The 20,526-nt window shown below is 44.7% G+C and overlaps 1 protein-coding gene across 3 annotated transcripts in view; it reads left to right on the top strand.

Annotated features, from left to right (window-relative positions):
- Positions 1-2,678: 2,678 nt before the first annotated feature.
- The window catches only part of ANKRD10 (ankyrin repeat domain 10), a 68,082-nt gene continuing 50,234 nt past the window's right edge, over positions 2,679-20,526 (top strand). The window contains exons 1-2 of one of the 3 annotated variants that reach the window (XM_073556839.1): positions 2,679-2,998; positions 6,994-7,146. In XM_073556839.1, coding sequence (XP_073412940.1) covers positions 2,792-2,998; positions 6,994-7,146 — 360 coding nt within the window. In that variant the 5' untranslated portion in view covers positions 2,679-2,791. The other 2 variants (XM_073556841.1, XM_073556840.1) reach the window with 2 other exon arrangements.

Below are 20,526 nucleotides of genomic sequence, written 5' to 3'. Positions count from 1 at the left end.
ACATGTGGGAAATGTTACTTAAGTTTTTTGTGTGCCATATCTCTGTGATTTAAGGGTGTAAAAATTCAAAGCTGGAGAATTGCAAAATGTTCTAAATTTTTGCCAAATTTCCGTTTTTTTTCCACTAATAAATGCAAGTTATATTAATGAAATTTTACCACTAACATGAAGTACAATATGTCATGAGAAAACAGTGTCAGAATCACCGGGATCCATGGAAGCATTCCAGAGTTTATTACCTCATAAAGGGACAGTGGTCAGAATTGTAAAAATTGGCCCGGTCATGAACGTGCAAACCACCCTTGGGGGCAAAGGGGTTAAAAACAACAGTATCACTGTGCTTTAATGGCCAGCAAACTCGCCTGACCTTAACCTCACAGAGAATCTATGGGGTATTGTCAAGAGGAAGATGAGACACCAGACCCAACAATGCAGACGAGCTGAAGGCTGCTATCAAAGCAACCTGGGCTTCCATAACACCTCAGCAGTGCCACAGGCTGATTGCCTCCATTCCATGCTGCATTGATGCAGTAATTGATGCAAAAGGAGCCCCGACCAAGTATTGAGTGCACTTACTGAATATACATTTCAGTAGGCTGACATTTTGGATTTTAAAATCATTTTTCAAGCTGCTGTTATAAAGTATTCTAATTTACTGAGATAATGACTTGTGTTTTCATTGGCGGTAAGCCATAATCATCAACATTAACAGAAATAAACACATGAAATAGATCACTCTGTAATGACTCTATATAATATATGAGTTTCACTTTTTGTATTGAGGAAATGAAATAAACTTTTTGATAATTTCGTCATTTAGTGAGACGTGCTCGTATAAGGCCTGTTTCACATATCAGTTTTTTTCGTGAGTTAAAGTCCGCTAAAATGGCAGACAACGGATCCGTTCCTGTACTGACCACAACGTTTGGCACTGGACCATTGTTTTAACGGATCCGTTGAAGGAAGAATTTTAAAGGAACCCGCTGCCTGGGGGGGGGGGAAGAGAATTTTTTTCAGCCGCCAGAACAGGGTTTAGGGTTAAATTTGCGGCTGAGGCAAATCCTCCGGGCATGCGCAATGTAAAATGCGGATCCGGCCGCCTGAAAAAACATTGCATTGTCCGTCCAGGCATGTCGGCAGACGCCAAAATTTTGGCGGATCCGCAAAAAAACGGATCCAACGGATGGCCATCCGTTAAGATCCGCCAGTAATGCAAGTCTATGGGGAAAAAAAACGGATCCGCCAAGAAAAATGGCGGATCGTTTTTTTTTGCAAAACGGCGGATTTTGACTGATGGTAAAATTCGGATGTGTGAATAAACTTTTTGATAATTTCGTCATTTAGGGAGACGCGCTCGTATAAGAGAAACATTTTTTCCTCAGAAAGCTTCAGTCTCATGACTCCGGTGATGGCAGAGAGCAATGAAGAGAGGACTCTCTTCCAAGCTATACAGTCCTACGCTTTAGGCCTGTTTCACACATCCGTTTGTGACCATCAGTCAAAATCCGCCGTTTTGGGAAAAAAGCGGATCCGTTTTTTCCCCCATTGACTTTCATTATCGGCGGATTTTGACTGATGGCCGTCCGTAGCATCCGCATTTTTGCAGATCCGCCAATATTTTGGCGTCCGCTGACCTGACCTAACGCGGTAACGTTTTTTCTCCCTCCGGATCCGCTATTCTGTGATTTAACCCGCAATTCTGTCTGCTGGATGAAAATCTCTCTCTCTCGCCTTACCTGCCTCCTCCATTTGTCGCGCAGTACTGCCCTCCCTCATGCCATCACTGCTCACCGCAGATACCAGTACATCGCCCGGTATTAATTTTTGATTGTTTCTTTATTCCCAGGCACGGTTCCTTTAAATTTTTACCATTGGCGGATCCGTACATCCGCCGTCCCCCGTTTCTGTCAGTCCGCCTGCGGATCCAGTTTCCGCTATTTTGGCGGATTTAGACTGACAGAAAAAAACTGAAGTGTGAAAGAGGCCTAAGGGTACGTGCACACGCTGCGGTTTCCGCTGCGTTTCCGCAGCGTGTGGACACACCCTCAGGCTGTGTGCACACGCTGCAGATTATGTGTGGATTCATCCGCACGGATTTTGTAAAATCCGCAGGTGAAACCGCAGGTCAAAAGACCTGCGGTTTTACCTGCGGATTGCTCTGCGGTTTTTCATCTCCTCAATAGAGATGGCAAACCGCAGGGGAATCCGCAGAAAGAATTGGCATGTCAATTCTTTCTGCGGATTGAAAACCGCAGATAATCCGCGTGGAAAATTCCGCACCGTCTGCACTGCGGTTTTTGATTCCCATAGGGAATCATGGTACTGTACACCGCAGCGGCCAAAACCGCTGCGGAACCGCAGCGTGTGCACACAGCCTTAGAGGGCAATGCTATGCTTTGGCGGATGAAGCAGTAAATCCGGCCCAAGTACACCACTCTGTGAGGGCACATACAAAGGACTCGGGGGTTAGGGCATTGCCATGCGCAGTGTGTGTCCGCTCATCACTGAAGGCTGGGCGCTACTAGGACTGTCACACCCGCTATTCCCGCGCACTGCCCTGTGAGCAGCAGCCACCTTATCACAGCTCAGATTAGCAGTATTCCTCCGCCAGCACCGCCCACCTGTGGCGCAGAGCAGGTCACATGACCCGGTTGGGCGTGTCCGTGCGCGCGAGTACACAGAGCCATGCCGCTGGGAGCCGCCCCGGCAGTGAGTGTCGCGGGGCGGGGCTGTGCATAGCTCCTCCCGGTCCCGGTGTGTGCTGCGTTGTCTAGTGGCGGCTCTCGGAACCATGATGTCTGTGTGCTCAGAGCCCGGCTTCTCCAGTGAGGAGCTGCTGAACCTGCGCTTCCCTCTGCACCGAGCCTGCAGGGATGGCGACCTCGGCTGCCTTCAGTCGCTGCTCCAGGGCCCGCCAGGGAGCACCGCACAGCAGCTCAGGAAGGAAGACTCGTGCTACGGCTGGACTCCCATACACTGGGCCGCACACTTTGGGAAGGTGACGTTACGGGGACAGTTTGTGTGTGGGGTAGCACGGGAACATCACTGAGGAGATGCACGGTGGGAGGAGATGGCGCCATTTTCCTCGGCTCCTTCCCTCCCTGTCGGGACTGAGGCAGGAAGACGAGTGAGGGACCAGAGTGACAAAGAAAAAGGGGAGGTGAAGCGGGCGTGGTCTGCGCCGGCGGGGGAGGGGCGTGTAGTGATGGCGAACAAAGGTGGGAGGAGCTAGCTGTGCCCGAAAGCCCGGAGATAGTGATGGGAAATCGAGTTCGTTTTGGTGATTAGTTCGTTTAGTATTTCTCTGGATTCTGCTGAGAAGAGATTGATCAGCTCTAGTTCGTTACGCAGAAGTTTTGTTAAAATGATCATAAATAGTTAATAAATCTGATCAAACTCTTGGTAAAGGGTTACTCAGTCTGGAGAAAAAAAAATTCTAAAGTTATTTATTCAATCTAGTAATTTCCTTTTTTTTCTTTTTTAAATCTTCAAGCCTCCCAGTCCTTCTCAGCTGCTGTATGTCCCACAGAATGTCAGGTTGCAAGGAGCTCGGTGTCAGATGGGAAAGATTATATGGCTTCCGGCATACAGCAGCTGGTAAGTACTGGAAAGCTTACCTTTTTTTTTTTTTTTTTTTTTTTAAATGTATAACTTTCATCAGATTTCACTAGCCAGAGCAATATCAGAAAGCTGACCTGTGATTGGTTGCTATGGGGCAAAGAAAATCTTTCTGTAAGGCAGCCTGATAATTCTCCACCCTATCCTGTAATAGGAAATGCATCATGTGACCTGTGAACTAAATGAACTGCTGAACTAAATGTTCTATTGAGAATGAATCCGGACAGCCTAGTTCAATCTGATGCATCTCACTGAGCCCAGCAGCGCCGCCTGTGGTAGTGTAGAGTACTGACTGCTAATGATTGTGTATGAGGGAGCGGAGAAGCAGTTCAGAATCCACCATTTTGAGAACAGAACAGGAGCCAGTGGTAAAGATTTTAGCAAGACTGATCTTCTAGGCTACAGGAGGCTGATCTTATCACAAAGACAGGTGAGGGACATGAACCACACACAGAAACACTCTCATACACACATGAGCTTTGTCTACTGTGCAACCCCAGATTTTAATAATATTATTATTACTATTATATTTGTATTTGATGTGTGGTATAGTGTTTTACTACCTTCTTTTCCAGCATCAGGAGCTATAGAGCAAGTGTGAGACAGACCAGGGAGCTTCCTGGAGCTGTATGACGGATCAATCTGTCTCCTCCCACTTGCTGTTTAGTTCATAATGAACTAATCTCTGTCAGGATGGTGACTAGATGAACTAGTTCACTCTGAAGATTAGTTAATTTTGAACTACTCACTCACGAACTACCCATCACTAATACTATACCCTGTACACAGTCGGAAAGCCCCGAGACACAATACTGTACTCCATATACATAGACGGAAACCCCCGAGACACAATACTGTACCCCGTACGTACACATAGATGGAAAGCCCCGGGACACAATACTATACCCCGTACACACAGATGGAAAGCCCCGGGACAGGATACTATACCCCGTACACAGAGACTGAAAGCCCCGGGACAGGATACTATACCCCGCACACAGAGATGGAAAAGCCCCGGGACAGGATACTATACCCCGCACACAGAGACGGGAAAGCCCCGGGACAGGATACTATACCCCGCACACAGAGACGGAAAAGCCCCGGGACAGGATACTATACCCCGCACACAGAGACGGAAAAGCCCCGGGACAGGATACTATACCCCGTACACAGAGACTGAAAGCCCCGGGACAGGATACTATACCCCGCACACAGAGACGGGAAAGCCCCGGGACAGGATACTATACCCCGCACACAGAGACGGAAAAGCCCCGGGACAGGATACTATACCCCGCACACAGAGATGGAAAAGCCCCGGGACAGGATACTATACCCCGCACACAGAGACGGAAAAGCCCCGGGACAGGATACTATACCCCGCACACAGAGACGGAAAAGCCCCGGGACAGGATACTATACCCCGCACACAGAGACGGAAAAGCCCCGGGACAGGATACTATACCCCGCACACAGAGACGGAAAAGCCCCGGGACAGGATACTATACCCCGCACACAGAGACGGGAAAGCCCCGGGACAGGATACTATACCCCGCACACAGAGACGGAAAAGCCCCGGGACAGGATACTATACCCCGCACACAGAGACGGAAAAGCCCCGGGACAGGATACTATACCCCGCACACAGAGACGGAAAAGCCCCGGGACAGGATACTATACCCCGCACACAGAGACGGGAAAGCCCCGGGACACTACCCCATCATTTGTTGGGAATGCTACAGGCCTCCATGTAATGCCAAAGGCACGACATATGATATCTCTATTTTTTTTTTCTCTTTTGTACAAAATCACTATATATAAAAATGAATGTGTGTATCACTAACCAATCAGGAAGCATCTTTCATTTCACCAGAGCTGTTTAAAAGAAGCTGAGCTGTGGTTGATTGCTATAACAAACAGTTTTCCTTGCAACCAATCACAAAACATCTCATTTCACCAGAACTGGTTAAAAGAAGGTGAGCTGTGATTGGTTGCTATGAGCAAGTTTTTTCACTTGACAACACCTCAGCAGACACTGACATGGTGGGAGAAATCTAACATCCCCGGGAACATAAGCTCCCAGCCATTGTCTGCCCCCAGAAAGGAGCAGAGAGCACATGACAGAAATGAATCTCTTCCCCCCCCCCCATGCCCATATACACATCCTCCATCCAATAGGCACATCTTCCCTCTTAAAGGGATCATTGGTATGGAAGTTAGGGCAATTCCACTAAGCGCTCTGGTTCTGACCCCAGGCCCCTCTTAAAGGGATCTCCGGTATGGAAGTTAGGGCAAATCCCTCAGCGCTCTGATTCTCACCCCAGGCTTCTATTAAAGGTATCATTGGTATGGAAATCAGGGCAAATCCATCCAGCGCTTTGGTTCTAACCCCAGTCCTCTCTTAAAGGGGTCCCCTGTATGGAAGTTAGGGCAAATCCCTTACGCTCTAAATCTGACCCCAGGATTCTATTACTTTTAATAGAATCCTGGGGTCAGATTCAGAGCGTAAGGGATTTGCCCTAACTTCCATGCAGGGGATCCCTTTAAGAGAGGCCTGGTGTTAGAACCAAAGCGCTGGATGGATTTGATCATTGGTATGCAAGTCAGGTCAAATCCACTCCGCTCTGGTTCTGATCCCAGGCTCTCTTAAAGGGATCCCGGTATAGCAATTAGGGCAATTCCACTCTGCGCTTTGGTGCTGACCCCAGGCCTCTCTTAAAGGGATCTCCAGTATGGAAGTTAGGGTAAATCCCTCAGTGCTCTGATTCTCACCCCAGACTTCTATTAAAGGGATCCCTGGTATGGAATTTAGGGCCATTCCACTCAGCGCTCTGGTTCTGACCCCAGGCTGATGGGATGATATGGGATATTAGTGGTAGTAGTCCGGTGGCTCTGGCTGACGGGATGATGTGGGATATTAGGGGTAGTAGTCCGGTGGCTCTGGCTGACGGGATGATGTGGGATATTAGGGGTAGTAGTCCGGTGGCTCTGGCTGACGGGATGATGTGGGATATTAGGGGTAGTAGTCCGGTGGCTCTGGCTGATGGGATGATGTGAATGTGGCTATGCGGAATGGGCGGGGCTATACACTCAGCTATATATATATATAATTTGTTATAACTAACCGTAGTTATTTACTATGCCCGGGTAGCGCCGGGCTCTTCAGCTAGTACTGTGTAATTACATCATGTCATAAACTGGTTAAAGCACCTTGTTTTGCAAATGGAGAACCTTTGTTTGATTTTTATATTTTAGTCTTACTATTTCTGTTTTTTTCTGTTACAGATTGCATTTGCAATTCTGGATTTTAGGGCTCTTTGTATTTTTACCTGCTTTTTCTATATATTAACTGCTGACCTTTCTGATGTATTTTCACAGTTGGAGTGCTTGGTACAGTTGGTGGCAGCAGGTTGTTCTGTTAATGCCAGCACAACCCGGTTTGCTCAAACCCCATCTCACATTGCTGCATTTGGAGGACATCCACACTGCCTGGTGTGGCTAATTCAAGCAGGTGCCCATGTAAATAAGCAGGTAACTAATCTGCAATGTGCTGAATAAAATGATCTTCCTCTAGTGTGCTATGTTATTGCGTTCTTTTTTAAAAAAATATAAATAAACAGTACTTTGCAAGTGTTTTAGCTATATGTGGAAAAATGCAGTAGAGTAAGAAAACGTAACAAAGTATTCACACTTCTTTTTTTTATATCATTTAACAAAATACAAAGTGAATAGACAAAAGAGAAATCAAAAGCAAATTAATGTTTGATGTAACCACTCCTTATCTTCAAAACAGCATCAATTCTCTTGGGCACATTTGCACAGGTTATGAAGGAACTCGACAGGTAGGTTGTCTCACAATCCTCTTGTAGAAATAATTACAGATCTTCTGTGGATTTAGTTTGTGCAAATCCTTTTGTCTCTTGTAATCCCACACAGACTCTCAGATCAGGGCTCTTTAGGGGCCTTGTCATCACTTTTAGGACTCCTCATTCTTTGCTCTGAAGATATTTCTTAATGACATTGGCTGTATGTTTGGGTTTGTTGTCCTGTTTCAGAATAAGTTTGAAGCCAATCTGACATCATCCTCATGGTACTGCATGATGGGTGATATGTGCCTGTTTTTCTCAGCATTGAGGACATTATGAATCCTGACCAAATTATCAACTTCTATTATCTGAGATGTAGCTCCAGACTTGCAAGTAAACTCCACCAGGCTTCACTGTTGTCGGCAGACACTCGTTATTGTACCACCCTACAGTCCTTTGGCAATGAAACTACCTTGTCTACAGCAAAATATTTTATATTTTCATTCATCAGTCCAGAGCACCTGCTGATGTTTTGTCTGCACCCCAATTCCCATGTTTTCGCACATAGTTAAAGGAGTTTTCCCATTCACAAAAGGTAATTTTAATCAATAGATCTTGGAATAATATGTTCCACAATTGTATGTGGTTTAATTAAAATGTCCCTGTGCTGAGATCTTATAAATGTGTCCCTGCCATATCCTGTGCCTGACCGTTACAGGGTCATCGTCTGATCATACCACATCTGGGCAGGGGACGCAAAGGAGAGAATACAGACATTACAGCACAGGATCACAGCTGATTCTTTCTTTGAGGTCAAATATTGTTTGAAAACAGGCAGTGAAATGTTTTAACTCTCAAAAGGAATCGGCTGTGATCCTTTGCTGTAATGTCAGTATAATCTCCCCTTCCCTCCCCCTGACCAGGAGATGTGATATGATCAGACCATGTTCCTGCACGGCCATTACACAGTACACAGCATGGACACATTTATAAGATTATCTCGGCACAGAAACCTTTTATTTAAACACATCCATTTGTTGAAGTTATCATGATGCCGATATCTATTGATTAGAATCAAGTTTTGTTCTTGGGAAAACCTGTTTAAGTCGATTATAAGTATGAGCTTTGTCAGCAATTTGCTACCAAAACTGGTTGCTGCCAGTTCTGAGCTGATGGCACTGATGTACATCTTTAGAATTTTGAAGAGATGTAAGCATGATGTCTTTCATCTGCTGCACTAAGTGCCTTGGCCTTCTAGTGTCCTCGGTTGCCCATTTCTTGGTGTCCTCAATACTGAGAAATACAGATAGATACATATTAGTGATGAGCGAGCGTGCTCGATTAAGGTGTTTTCCAAGCATGCTCGAGTGCTTATAGACCATCTACGGCATGCTCGAATGCTATGGTCATGGTGGCTGCACTGATACTTATCCATCATGCAATACAACCAGGTAGGCATTTGGCTTCAAATTTATTCTTCAGCAGGACAATGACCACAAACATACAGCCAAACTCCCAGTTAAGTTCATTCAAAATTGTGTGTAAGTGTACCTAGAATAATTGCTTTATTCTTTTGACAGCTAAGGGTAGTCACAAAATGATTTATATTTCTCTTTTGTTTATTCACTCACTTTCTATTTTAATTGATAGAACTGTTATTTTTATAAGCTTTCTTACTTTGCAGGATTTTCAACACCTGCCTAAAACGATTGCACAGTATTGCACAATATATTACAATGTGTTTTTTATGTCCTATGTATCAAGATCCTGATGACTTCAGGACCGTACTAACGTATAGCTGATCGGTTATACCTCAAGTCTTGTGTAACTGGATAACTATAAACAGGTTTATTTTCATTGCAAAATCTTCAGTTTTACTCCAATTAATTAAAAATGAATAGCCCCCTTTTGAAAAATCTATTGCTTCTCATCTTTTGTATGAACTCTCTGATTTTTAAGGACTGCATCAATACAATCTAGGCATGGAATAAACATCTTGTTGACATATTGCAACATTTATTTCCATTCTTCAAGAACGACGTTTTTCAGAGCTTGGATGCTGGATAGAGAATGATGATCAACTCGTCTCTTTAGAATTCCCTCATAGGTGTTTGATTTGGTTCAGATCAGGAGACATACTTGGCCACTGAATCACTTTCACCCTGTTTTTCAGAAATGCAACGTGTGTTTTGGATCGTTGTGGTGTTGGAAAGTGCACGTCTACTAAGGGCATGGAGTGATTGTAGCATCTTCTCTTTCAATATAGGATAGTGCACCTGTAAATTCATGTTACCATCAATGAAATGTAGCTCTCAGAAACTAGTTGGATTCATGTAGTCACACGAGTGCCACCACAGTTTCACTGTAGGCACCATACATTTTTTTTTTTTTTTTTTTTTTTAAACAAATTCAACTTTCTATATGCATGATGCCTACAGTGAAATATGATGGTGGCAGTGACCTTATGTGGGGCTGCATGAGTGTTGTTCATTGATATGCATCAAATTCACAGAAGCACTGCTCTATATTTTGAAAGAGAAGAAGTTACCATCAGTCAGTGCCCTTGGTAGATGTACATTTTTCCCATATGACAATAATCCAAAACAGTTTAGTAGTTTTAAGGTTGACGAGAAAAGTTAAGTTTGAGTCCAACACATAGCCTAACATGTTGATCCAGAGGAAGGTAAAAACCCCAATGGGGCATACATTAACCCCTTTATGACCCAGCCTATTTTGACCTTAATGACCTGGCCATTTTTTGCTAATCTGACCAGTGTCCCTTTATGAGGTAATACCTCAGGAACGCTTCAACGGATCCTAGCGATTCTGAGACTGTTTTTTTCGTGACATATTGGGCTTCATGTTAGTGGTAAATTTAGGTCAATAATATTTCCGTTTTATTTGTGAAAAAGTGGAAATTTGGCGAACATTTTGCAGTTTTCTAATTTTGGATTTTTAGTCTGTTAAACCAGAGGGTTATGTGACACAAAATAGTTAATAAATAACATTTCTCACATGTCTATTTTACATCAGCACAATTTTGGAAACAAATTTTTTTTTGTCAGGAAGTTATAAGGGTTAAAAGTTGACCAGCAACTTCTCATTTTTACAACAAAATTTACGAAACCATTTTTTTTAGGGACCGCCTCACATTTGAAGTCAGTTTGAGGGGTCTATATGGCTGATAACACCCAAAAGTAACACCATTCTAAAAACTGCACCCCTCAAGCTGATCAAAACCACATTAAAGAAGTTTAACCTTTCAGGTGTTTCACAGAAGCAACATGGAAGGAAAAAATGAACATGTAACTTTTTAGTCACAAAAATGATCTTTTAGCAACAATTTTTTTTATTTTCCCAAGGGTAAAAGGAAAAAGTGGACCCTAAAAGTTGTTGTCCAATTTGTCTTGAGTACGCTGAAACCCCATATGTGGGGGGGGAACCACTGTTTGGGCACACGGCAGGACTCGGAATGGAAGGAGCGCCATTTCACTTTTTGAATGGAAAATTGGCGTCAATCGTTAGTGGACACCATGTCGTGTTTGGAGAGCCTCTGTGTGCCTAAAATTTGTAGCTCCCCCACAACTGACCCCATTTTGGAAACTATACCCCCTAAGGAACTTATCTAGATGCATAGTGAGCACTTTGAACCCCCAGGTGCTTCGCAAATTGATCCGTAAAAATGAAAAGTACTTTTTTTTTCACAAATTTTCTTCTAGCCTCAATTTTTTCATTTTCACATGGGCAACAGGATAAAATGGATCCTAAAATTTGTTGGGCAATTTCTCCTGAGTGCACAGATAGCTCATATGTAGTCATAAACCGCTGTTTGGGCGCACGACAGGGCTTGGAAGGGAATGAGCGCCATTTGACTTTTTGAATGGAAAATTAGCTCCAATCGTTAGTGGACACCTTGTGGTGTATGGAGAGCCCCTGTGTGCCTAAACATTGGAGCTCCCCGACAAGTGACCCCATTTTGGAAAATAGACCCCCCCCCCCCCCCCCCCAGGAACTTATCTAGATGTGTGGTGAGCACTCTGAACCCCAAAGTGCTTCACAGAAGTTTATAACGCAGAGCCATGAAAATAATCATTTTTTTTCCTCAAAAAATGATTTTTTTTTTTAGCCCGCAACTTTTTATTTTCACAAGGGTAACAGGAGAAATTGGACCACAAAAGTTGTGCAGTTTGTCCTGAGTGCGCTGGTACCTCATATGTGGGGGGGGGAAACCACTGTTTGGGTGCACGGCAGGGCTCAGAAGGGAATGAGCGCCATTTGACTTTTTGAATGGAAAATTAGCTCCAATCGTTAGCGGACACCATGTCGCGTATGGAGAGCCTCTGTGTGCCCAAACATTGGAGCTCCCCCACAAGTGACCCCATTTTGAAAAATAGACCCCCTCCCCCCCCCAAGGAACTTGCCTATATGTGTGGTGGAAAAATATTCAGGATTGAGAGTCCTCAGTAGTTGATACCTTTTAATGGCTAACTGAAAAGATGGTAACACACTGCAAGCTTTCGAGACTACTCAGGTCTCTTCTTCAGGCTAGACTAATACAAAATCTGATGTCACATATTTATGCACAATAAAGCCTAGAAAAAATGCAATAGATAAGACAAGTGACGTGAAGCAGAACTATCAATATGGGAGAGGGAGAAACATAAATATAAACATTGGACCAGTTCATAGATAAGGAGTCCGGATGTTTTATGGTCCTCTGATTGGGGTCTAGTTCTGTGTTGTGATGCCCCCACGAGGTTTTAAAAGGAAATTCCTTAGTTGATGTAAAAAGACATAAATCCATGCGACACATTCATTCCAGCACTGAGAGTGTCAAAATTCGTCATAAATTTATACTCCCAAACTCGTCTCTCTCTCTGAGAATTGAAGTTACCTTTCAATACCAGTAATTTCATATCCACGTTGCTGTGATCAGGGATACAGAAATGTTTTGCCACAGGTAGATCCATTCTTTTTTCTCTTATTGTGTGACGATGAGCATTCATCCTTGTTCTAAGCTTTTGCCCTGTCTCCCCCACACACAGACCCCCAGTTGGACATTTAGTACAAATAATTAAGTACACCACATTAGATGTAATGCAGGTGAAAGTACCTGGGATCTTGTAGTCCTGATGTGAGTTGGGGATCTTTATCTTGTCCGTGGTCATTATAAATGGACATGTTTTATATTTTTTCTGGTTGCAAGGAAAGGTTCCTACAGCTGTTGGAGAGGACAGGGAGCTTCTGACAATGATGCTTCTTAAATTTGGGGGCTGCCTAAAACACAGCAATGGGGGGTCTGGAAAAATGGATTTTAATCGGGCATCTTTTTGTAGTAAAGGTTGTAATTTCCGTGCAGCTCCTCTTAGCACCTCCAGATTTGGGTTGTAGGTGACTACTAGAGGCACTCGGTTATTTTCTTCTTTAGCTTTGTAATGTAGCAGGTGATTCCTTGACAATCTGGTGGCTCTTGTAATTTGGTTTTCAATTGTTCTTGGATGGTAACCCTGATTCAAAAAGGTCTTCTTGAGGCGACCAAGGTGTTTGTCTCTATCCATGGGGTTGGAACATATACGATTGTATCTCATGGCTTGGCTATAGATAATAGAACTCTATCTATAGCCAAGCCATCAGATACAATTGTATATGTTCCAGCACCATGGATAGAGACAAACACCTTGGTCGCCTCAAAAAGACCTTTTTGAATCAGGGTTACCATCCAAGAACAATTGAAAACCAAATTACAAGAGCCACCAGATTGTCAAGGAATCACCTGCTACATTACAAAGCTAAAGAAGAAAATAACCGAGTGCCTCTAGTAGTCACCTACAACCCAAATCTGGAGGTGCTAAGGGGAGCTGCACGGAAATTACAACCTTTACTACAAAAAGATGCCCGATTAAAATCCATTTTTCCAGACCCCCCACTGCTGTGTTTTAGGCAGCCCCCAAATTTAAGAAGCATTATTGTCAGAAGCTCCCTGTCCTCTCCAACAGCTACAGGAACCTTTCCTTGCAACCAGAAAAAATGGAAAATCTGTCCATTTATAATGACCACGGACAAGATAAAGATCCCCAACTCACATCAGGACTACAAGATCCCAGGTACTTTCACCTGCATTACATCTAATGTGGTGTACTTAATTATTTGTACTAAATGTCCAACTGGGGGTCTGTATGTGGGGGAGACAGGGCAAAAGCTTAGAACAAGGATGAATGCTCATCGTCACACAATAAGAGAAAAAATGGATCTACCTGTGGCAAAACATTTCTGTATCCCTGATCACAGCAATGTGGATATGAAATTACTGGTATTGAAAGGTAACTTCAATTCTCAGAGAGAGAGACGAGTTTGGGAGTACAAATTTATGACGAATTTTGACACTCTCAGTGCTGGAATGAATGTGTCGCATGGATTTATGTCTTTTTACATCAACTAAGGAATTTCCTTTTAAAACCTCGTGGGGGCATCACAACACAGAACTAGACTCCAATCAGAGGACCATAAAACATCCGGACTCCTTATCTATGAACTGGTCCAATGTTTATATTTATGTTTCTCCCTCTCCCATATTGATAGTTCTGCTTCACGTCACTTGTCTTATCTATTGCATTTTTTCTAGGCTGTATTGTGCATAAATATGTGACTTCAGATTTTGTATTAGTCTAGCCTGATGAAGAGAACTGAGTAGTCTCGAAAGCTTGCAATGTGTTACCATCTTTTCAGTTAGCCATTAAAACGTATCAACTACTGAGGACTCTCAATCCTGAATATTTTTCTATCTACTGGCTAACACGGTACAAAGATATACATCTTTCCTGTATCTATATGTGTGGTGAGCACTCTGAACCCCAAAGTGCTTCACAGAAGTTTATAATGCAGAGCCGTAAAAATAATCATATATATTTTTTTTTTTTCCTCAAATTTTTTTTTTTTTTCTAGCCCGCAATTTTTTTTATTTTCACAAGAGTAACAGGAGAAATTGGACACAAAAGTTGTTGTCCAGTTTGTCCTGAGTACGCTGATACCCCATATGTGGGGGGGGAACCACTGTTTGGTCAGACGCCGGGGCTCGGAAGGGAGGGAGCACCGTTTGACTTTTTGAGCGCAAAATGGGCTGGAATCTATGGTGGCTCCATGTCGCGTTTGGGGACCCCCTGATGTGCCTAAATAGTGGAAACCAGGGCTGTGGAGTCGGTAAGCCAAACCTGCGACTCCGACTCCTCAATTTCCCTTACACCGACTCCAACTTCGACTCCACGACTCCGACTCCCACATATATTGCTTATATTTAAGTGAAAAATTTATTGTAGTACAATGTGAACATCAGACATTTAATCATTTCTATGATCCAATAATCAAGATATTTAGATAGAACACAATATCTATTTATTGAAATACAACTTTAGAACACAATCTGTAATAAATTGTAAATATGTAATACACTGTATACGGTACAGACCAAAGTTTGGACACACCTCATTCAAAGAGTTTTCTTTCTTTTCATGACTGAAAATTGTAGATTCATTCTGAAGGGTTCAAAACAATGAAATAACACATGTGGAATTATATAATTAAAGTGTGAAACAACTGAAAATATGTCTTATATTGTAGGTTCTTCAAAGTAGCCACCTTTTGCTTTGATTACTGCTTTGCGCACTCTTGGAATTCTCTTGATGAGCTTCAAGTGGTAGTCACCAGAAATGGTCTTCCAACAGTCTTGAAGGAGTTCCCAGAGATGCTTAGCACTTGTTGGCCCCTTTTGCCTTCTCTCTGCGGTCCAGCTCACTCCAAACCATCTCGATTGGGTTCAGGTCTGGTGACTGTGGAGGCCAGGTCATCTGGCATAGCACCCCATCACTTTCCTTCTTGGTCAAATAGCCCTTACACAGCCTGGAGGTGTGTTTTGAGGCCATTGTCCTTTTGAAAAATAAATGATGGTCCAACTAAACACAAACCGGATGGAATAGCATGCCGCTGCAAGATGCTGTGGTAGCCATGCTGGTTCAGTATGCCTTCAATTTTGAATAAATCCCCAACAGTGTCACCAGCAAAGCACCCCCACACCATCACACCTCCTCCTCCATGCTTCACGGTGGGAACCAGGCATGTAGAGTCCATCCGTTCACCTTTTCTGCGTCGCACAAAGACATGGTGGTTGGAACCAAAGATCTCAAATTTGGACTCATCAGACCAAAGCACAGATTTCCACTGGTCTAATGTCCATTCCTTGTGTTCTCTAGCCCAAACAAGTCTCTTCTGCTTGTTGCCTGTCCTTAGCAGTGGTTTCCTAGCAGCTATTTTACCATGAAGGCCTGCTGCACAAAGTCTCCCCTTATCAGTTGTTGTAGAGATGTGTCTGCTGCTAGAACTGTGTGGCATTGACCTGGTCTCTATTCTGAGCTGCTGTTAACCTGCGATTTCTGAGGCTGGTGACTAGGATGAACTTATCCTCCGCAGCAGAGGTGACTCTTGGTCTTCCTTTCCTGGGGCGGTCCTCATGTGAGCCAGTTTCTTTGTAGCGCTTGATGGTTTTTGCCAATGCACTCGGGGACACTTTCAAAGTTTTACCAATTTTTCGGACTGACTAACCTTAATTTCTTAAAGTAATGATGGCCACTCGTTTTTCTTTACTCGGCTGCTTTTTTCTTGCCATAATACAAATTCTAACAGTCCATTCAGTAGGACTATCACCTGTGTATCCATCAGACTTCTGCACAACACAACTGATGGTCCCAACCTCATTTATAAGGCAAGAAATCCCACTTATTAAACCTGACAGGGCACACCTGTGAAATGAAAACCATTTCCGGTGACTACCTCTTGAAACTCATCAAGAGAATGCCAAGAGTGTGCAAAGCAGAAATCAAAGCAAAAGGTGGCTAGTTTGAAGAACCTAGAATATAAGACATACAGTATTTTCAGTTGTTTCACACTTTTGTTAATTATATAATTCCACATGTGTTAATTCATAGTTTTGATGCCTTCAGAGTGAATCTACAATTTTCATAGTCATGAAAATAAAGAAAACACACTGACTTATCTCGGCTAAGATAAAGCCTAGATCCTCAGGCTACATTCACACTATGGGCGTAGCCAGGATCAAACCTAGGGGGGGGGCAGAATCTCATACTGTTCTGCAGAATTTCATACTGCACACCTCAGCTGCTGCAGAGCCTCATACTTGACACCCCTACATTTGAAAATAAAGCCTGCACCTTAAGAAGATGTGGTGATGAATGCAGTCTATTTATTCCAACTTTCAGTTGATGTTACTGAAGACGAGCAATGCCTGTCCTGGGCGTCCTTTTGGGCAGCTATGAGGTGTATCTGACTGGTGCTAAAAAAAAAGGAGTGTTAGTCTGTGTGCTATCCGGCTTTCATTCTTTTTGGTACAGATATGATATGGATAGACAGATATGGATAAATGGATAGAGCAGATTTCTAATCTACTTTTGCTATTGAAAACATCTATGAGCTCAAAAACCTTTCAGGTGATGCGGTTTTTTAAAAAGCTGATCTGCTTTTGCAACTGAAAAACGTATCCTCAAAAAACGCAGGAAAAACGCTGTGTGTGAATGTAGCCTTAGATCAGGAATAGAACAGCCATTTATAGGACATTTCATAACCTTCCCAAATTCCTATGAAAAAATATTCAGCATATTCTGCATTGAACTACTGTACCCAATTTATTATATATTTTCGGAGTCGGTCCATTTTATACCGACTCCAACTCCACCAAAATGAGCAACGACTCCCGACTCCACAGCCCTGGTGGAAACCCCTCAATTCTAACTCAACCCTAACCCCAACACACCCCTAACCACAAGCCTAATGTCAAGCCTAACCATAACTCTAATCCTAACCATTCCAGCCCTAATCATTCTAATCCTAACCATTCCAACCCTAACCCTAATAATTCTAATCCTAATTCCAACCCTATCCCTAATAATTCTAATCCTAATTCCAACCTTAACCCTAATAATTCTAACCGTAGCCCTAATGGGGAAAGACAAAAATAAATTTCTTTATTTTATTATTTGTCCTTGCCTATGGGGGTGATAAACGGGGGGTTAACTTACTTTTTTTTAATTTTGATCACTATGATAGACCCTATCATACTCCAGTTTCTCATACGGGACTCGGAAGGTACCGGGAGGGGAGAGGGGAAGCAGATGCTGACGGCAGCGACCGATCACTGCCGTCAGTCGTGGGGGGCAGGTTAGATTGCAGCATCGGCCATGGCTGGATTGTAATATTTCACCAAATTTCATTGGTGAAATATGACAATTGCTTTGATTGGCTGTTTTGCTTTTAACAGGCAATCAGAGGGATCATAGCCACGGAGGGGTGAAGACACCCCCCCCCCCCCCCGGGGTCAAGTACAGAAATGACCTGCAGGAACACGATCCCCCGCCCCCCATGACACACCATATGTGTCACAGGTCGGATTGGCACAGACTTTCATGACGCATACGTTGTCACAGGTTCGGAAGGGGCTAATGGCTCCAAATTGGGGGCTAAAATTCCTTCCTGACTCCGTAAGGCAATTAGACTAGCTCCCTGGATCAGCGCCCCATCACAGAATCTAGTGCCCATAATCTGTATTATTATGCTGACAAAAGAATGGACCCCACCTCCAAAAAAATCACATGCACTGATCTAATGCCACTAGGCAAAAATACATATATCTGAACATGAAGTTAACATTCTGATCAGACTATATGAAACACACTGCCATGTCACGGCAAATCTCTCAGTGGGTACTATTATTTTTTATTTTTTTTTTATTGCCTTAATGGAGCGGCGTTGTACGCTAATCACCACCACAGCGACAATGCACCAGCAAGGCTAACAGTCTGGTTCCTCACAGCACCCGTGCTGCACGACTGAGTCTCCATGACTCCAGACCGCACTGCCCCACAAGCAGAAAACCACAGCAACAATGGCCGCGCCACAGCACCAACACTAAATGAAAGGAGCATTGAAACTCTCCTTCCTCAAGCTCTCAGATGAGATCAAAAATAGGCTGGAGCCCTTTGCAGTCTGCTAATCAAAATCACCTGTGCCAAATGGGAGGAGTGCAGGTCCGAAAAAAAATAGAATTGAACATGAGGTTCTGAGTTTAACCTGATCAGACTGTATGAAGCCCACTGCCACAGCTAATCGCTGCCGCAGGGACCGTGCATCAGCAGAGCGGGTGGCCTGGTGCCTCACAGCGCTCATGCTGCAAGACTGAGTCTCCATGACTTTTAATTGGTAGGGAAGTGCAAAGGGGATTCAGCCTATTTTCTTTATCGCCTTATTGGGGGACACAGATAACCATGGGTGTATGCTGCTGCTGCTAGGAGGCTGACACTGCAAAACAAGAAGCTTAGCTCCTCCCCAGCAGTATACACCCACCGACAGGCACCAAGCACCTCAGTTTGTGCTTAGTGTCTGTAGGAGGCGGACCGGATCTCCCTAGATCCGCATTTAATCATTTTCTTTTCAGGTTTTTGTTGTGTTTTTTTAATGTTTTCCCCTTTTATTTTCCAGACACAGCATCAGGAAACGGGATGTGAGTTCATCCTGCTTTTCCTTTTAATGCGGCTGAGCGAGCAATGTGGTATTGCCCACATCGCAACTCTCAGGCCCGCAGGCAGGACCTTCCCCTATCACCCTCGGGTGCTAGGGGCCATGGATGGACGGTCCTAGCCGATTCCCCTCCTCATCCCTCTCCTAGGACAGGGCTGAGAGGAAGACGGCGGTCGCCAGCCGTGACGTTTCCCCTGACACTGGGGTTGGAGCCGTCTTCTGCACCATACGGATGGTGCGGGTACTGAGGATCGCCTGCGCTGTATCGTGGGCCCCTGCGGTCAGCCTCGTCAGGGACATCAGGTAAGCTTCTGAATGTTCCCTTCAGCCCCGCTCTCATAGACCTATCAAGGACTTCTGCAATCAAGTACAGCGAGTACCTCACTCCTGCTTTTGACACGGCGCTCTGACGCGCGGCCCTCCTGTCGCCGGGGGGGGGGGCGCTGCCTCGGTCTGCGTCCCCTGTCCTCAGTATTCAGCCCAGAGGGAGTTCTCCTTTAACTGTGGTAGTAGGCATCCCGGGCGCGCAGTCGCTAGTGAAAGCAGAGGGAGCGCTTTCATTTTCAAAGCGGTCCTCCCTCTCCCTGTGCGTGCGCTTTCTTCGCGCGCTTCTACAGCCTATCTCAGGGCTCCTTTCTCTTTAGCCCTGTCAGCGTGTCATTAACCACGCCCCCTCCCCGGGTCTCAGCCAATCGCGCAGTGCGGGGGCTAAGCTCCGCCAGCGTTTTCTTCCTCGATTTCCGGAGCTTCCTCCTCTCTGGATTTTTGCCTGGGGGCCACAACGCTAGTGTGTCTGCTTCTGAACCTCGGTAGGCTCGACTCTGACTCTCCCTGACGCTTAACTTAGCTCCCCCCCCCCCGCAGTTTCTTTCAGGTAGTGTTTCTACCACTGAGACTTATGCCCAACCCGGCAAGGGCCTTCTGCTCCAGACCCACCGCTACTCACTGCGCCTGCGCGCGCTGTAAAAAGAAGTGGGCTTCGGGTCAGTCGTCTCCCCTCTGCCCGTCTTGCAGCCCTTCCGCCATGTCTGCCCCTCAGGAGCACTCCGAACCCCGGGTGGAGACCACCACATCCCCTGAATGGGCTGTGGCGATGTCTGTCAGTTTCTGATCTGACAAAAGTGTCTCAATCGCTGGTCCAGGTCTTAGAGCGGTTACCTCAGTTATCTGCAGTCACCTGTGCACCGACTGCCTCTCATAGTGAGTCGACAGCACCGGACCGTGACCCTCAGACGGACAGACCAGGTAGGGGCTCTAGGAAGCGGGTCCTGTCTGGCTCTTCTTCCAGTTCGCAGGGTCCCTCCGCTTCTCTCAGGCTACGCTCGTCTCCTTCATCGGCAGACGATCCTGGGTCAGACGAGGATTCACAATCTGGATCAGACTCCGAGGCGGACAATATAGCTAGAACTCGGGATATGGTAGATAGTCTCATATCGGCTATATACCAAACACTCAAGATAAAGTAGGATAAGGCCCCCCTCAGGAATGCTCTGTTTCCCTTAAGAAAGCGAGGCCTCCATCTCGAACC

This window comes from Dendrobates tinctorius, unplaced genomic scaffold (genome assembly GCF_039654945.1).
Source record: "Dendrobates tinctorius isolate UK_male_01 unplaced genomic scaffold, ASM3965494v1 ptg000240l, whole genome shotgun sequence".
NCBI classification, from domain to species: Eukaryota; Metazoa; Chordata; class Amphibia; order Anura; family Dendrobatidae; genus Dendrobates; species Dendrobates tinctorius.
Note: the sequence above shows the minus strand (reverse complement) of the source record. Positions and strands in the feature narration are given on the sequence as shown.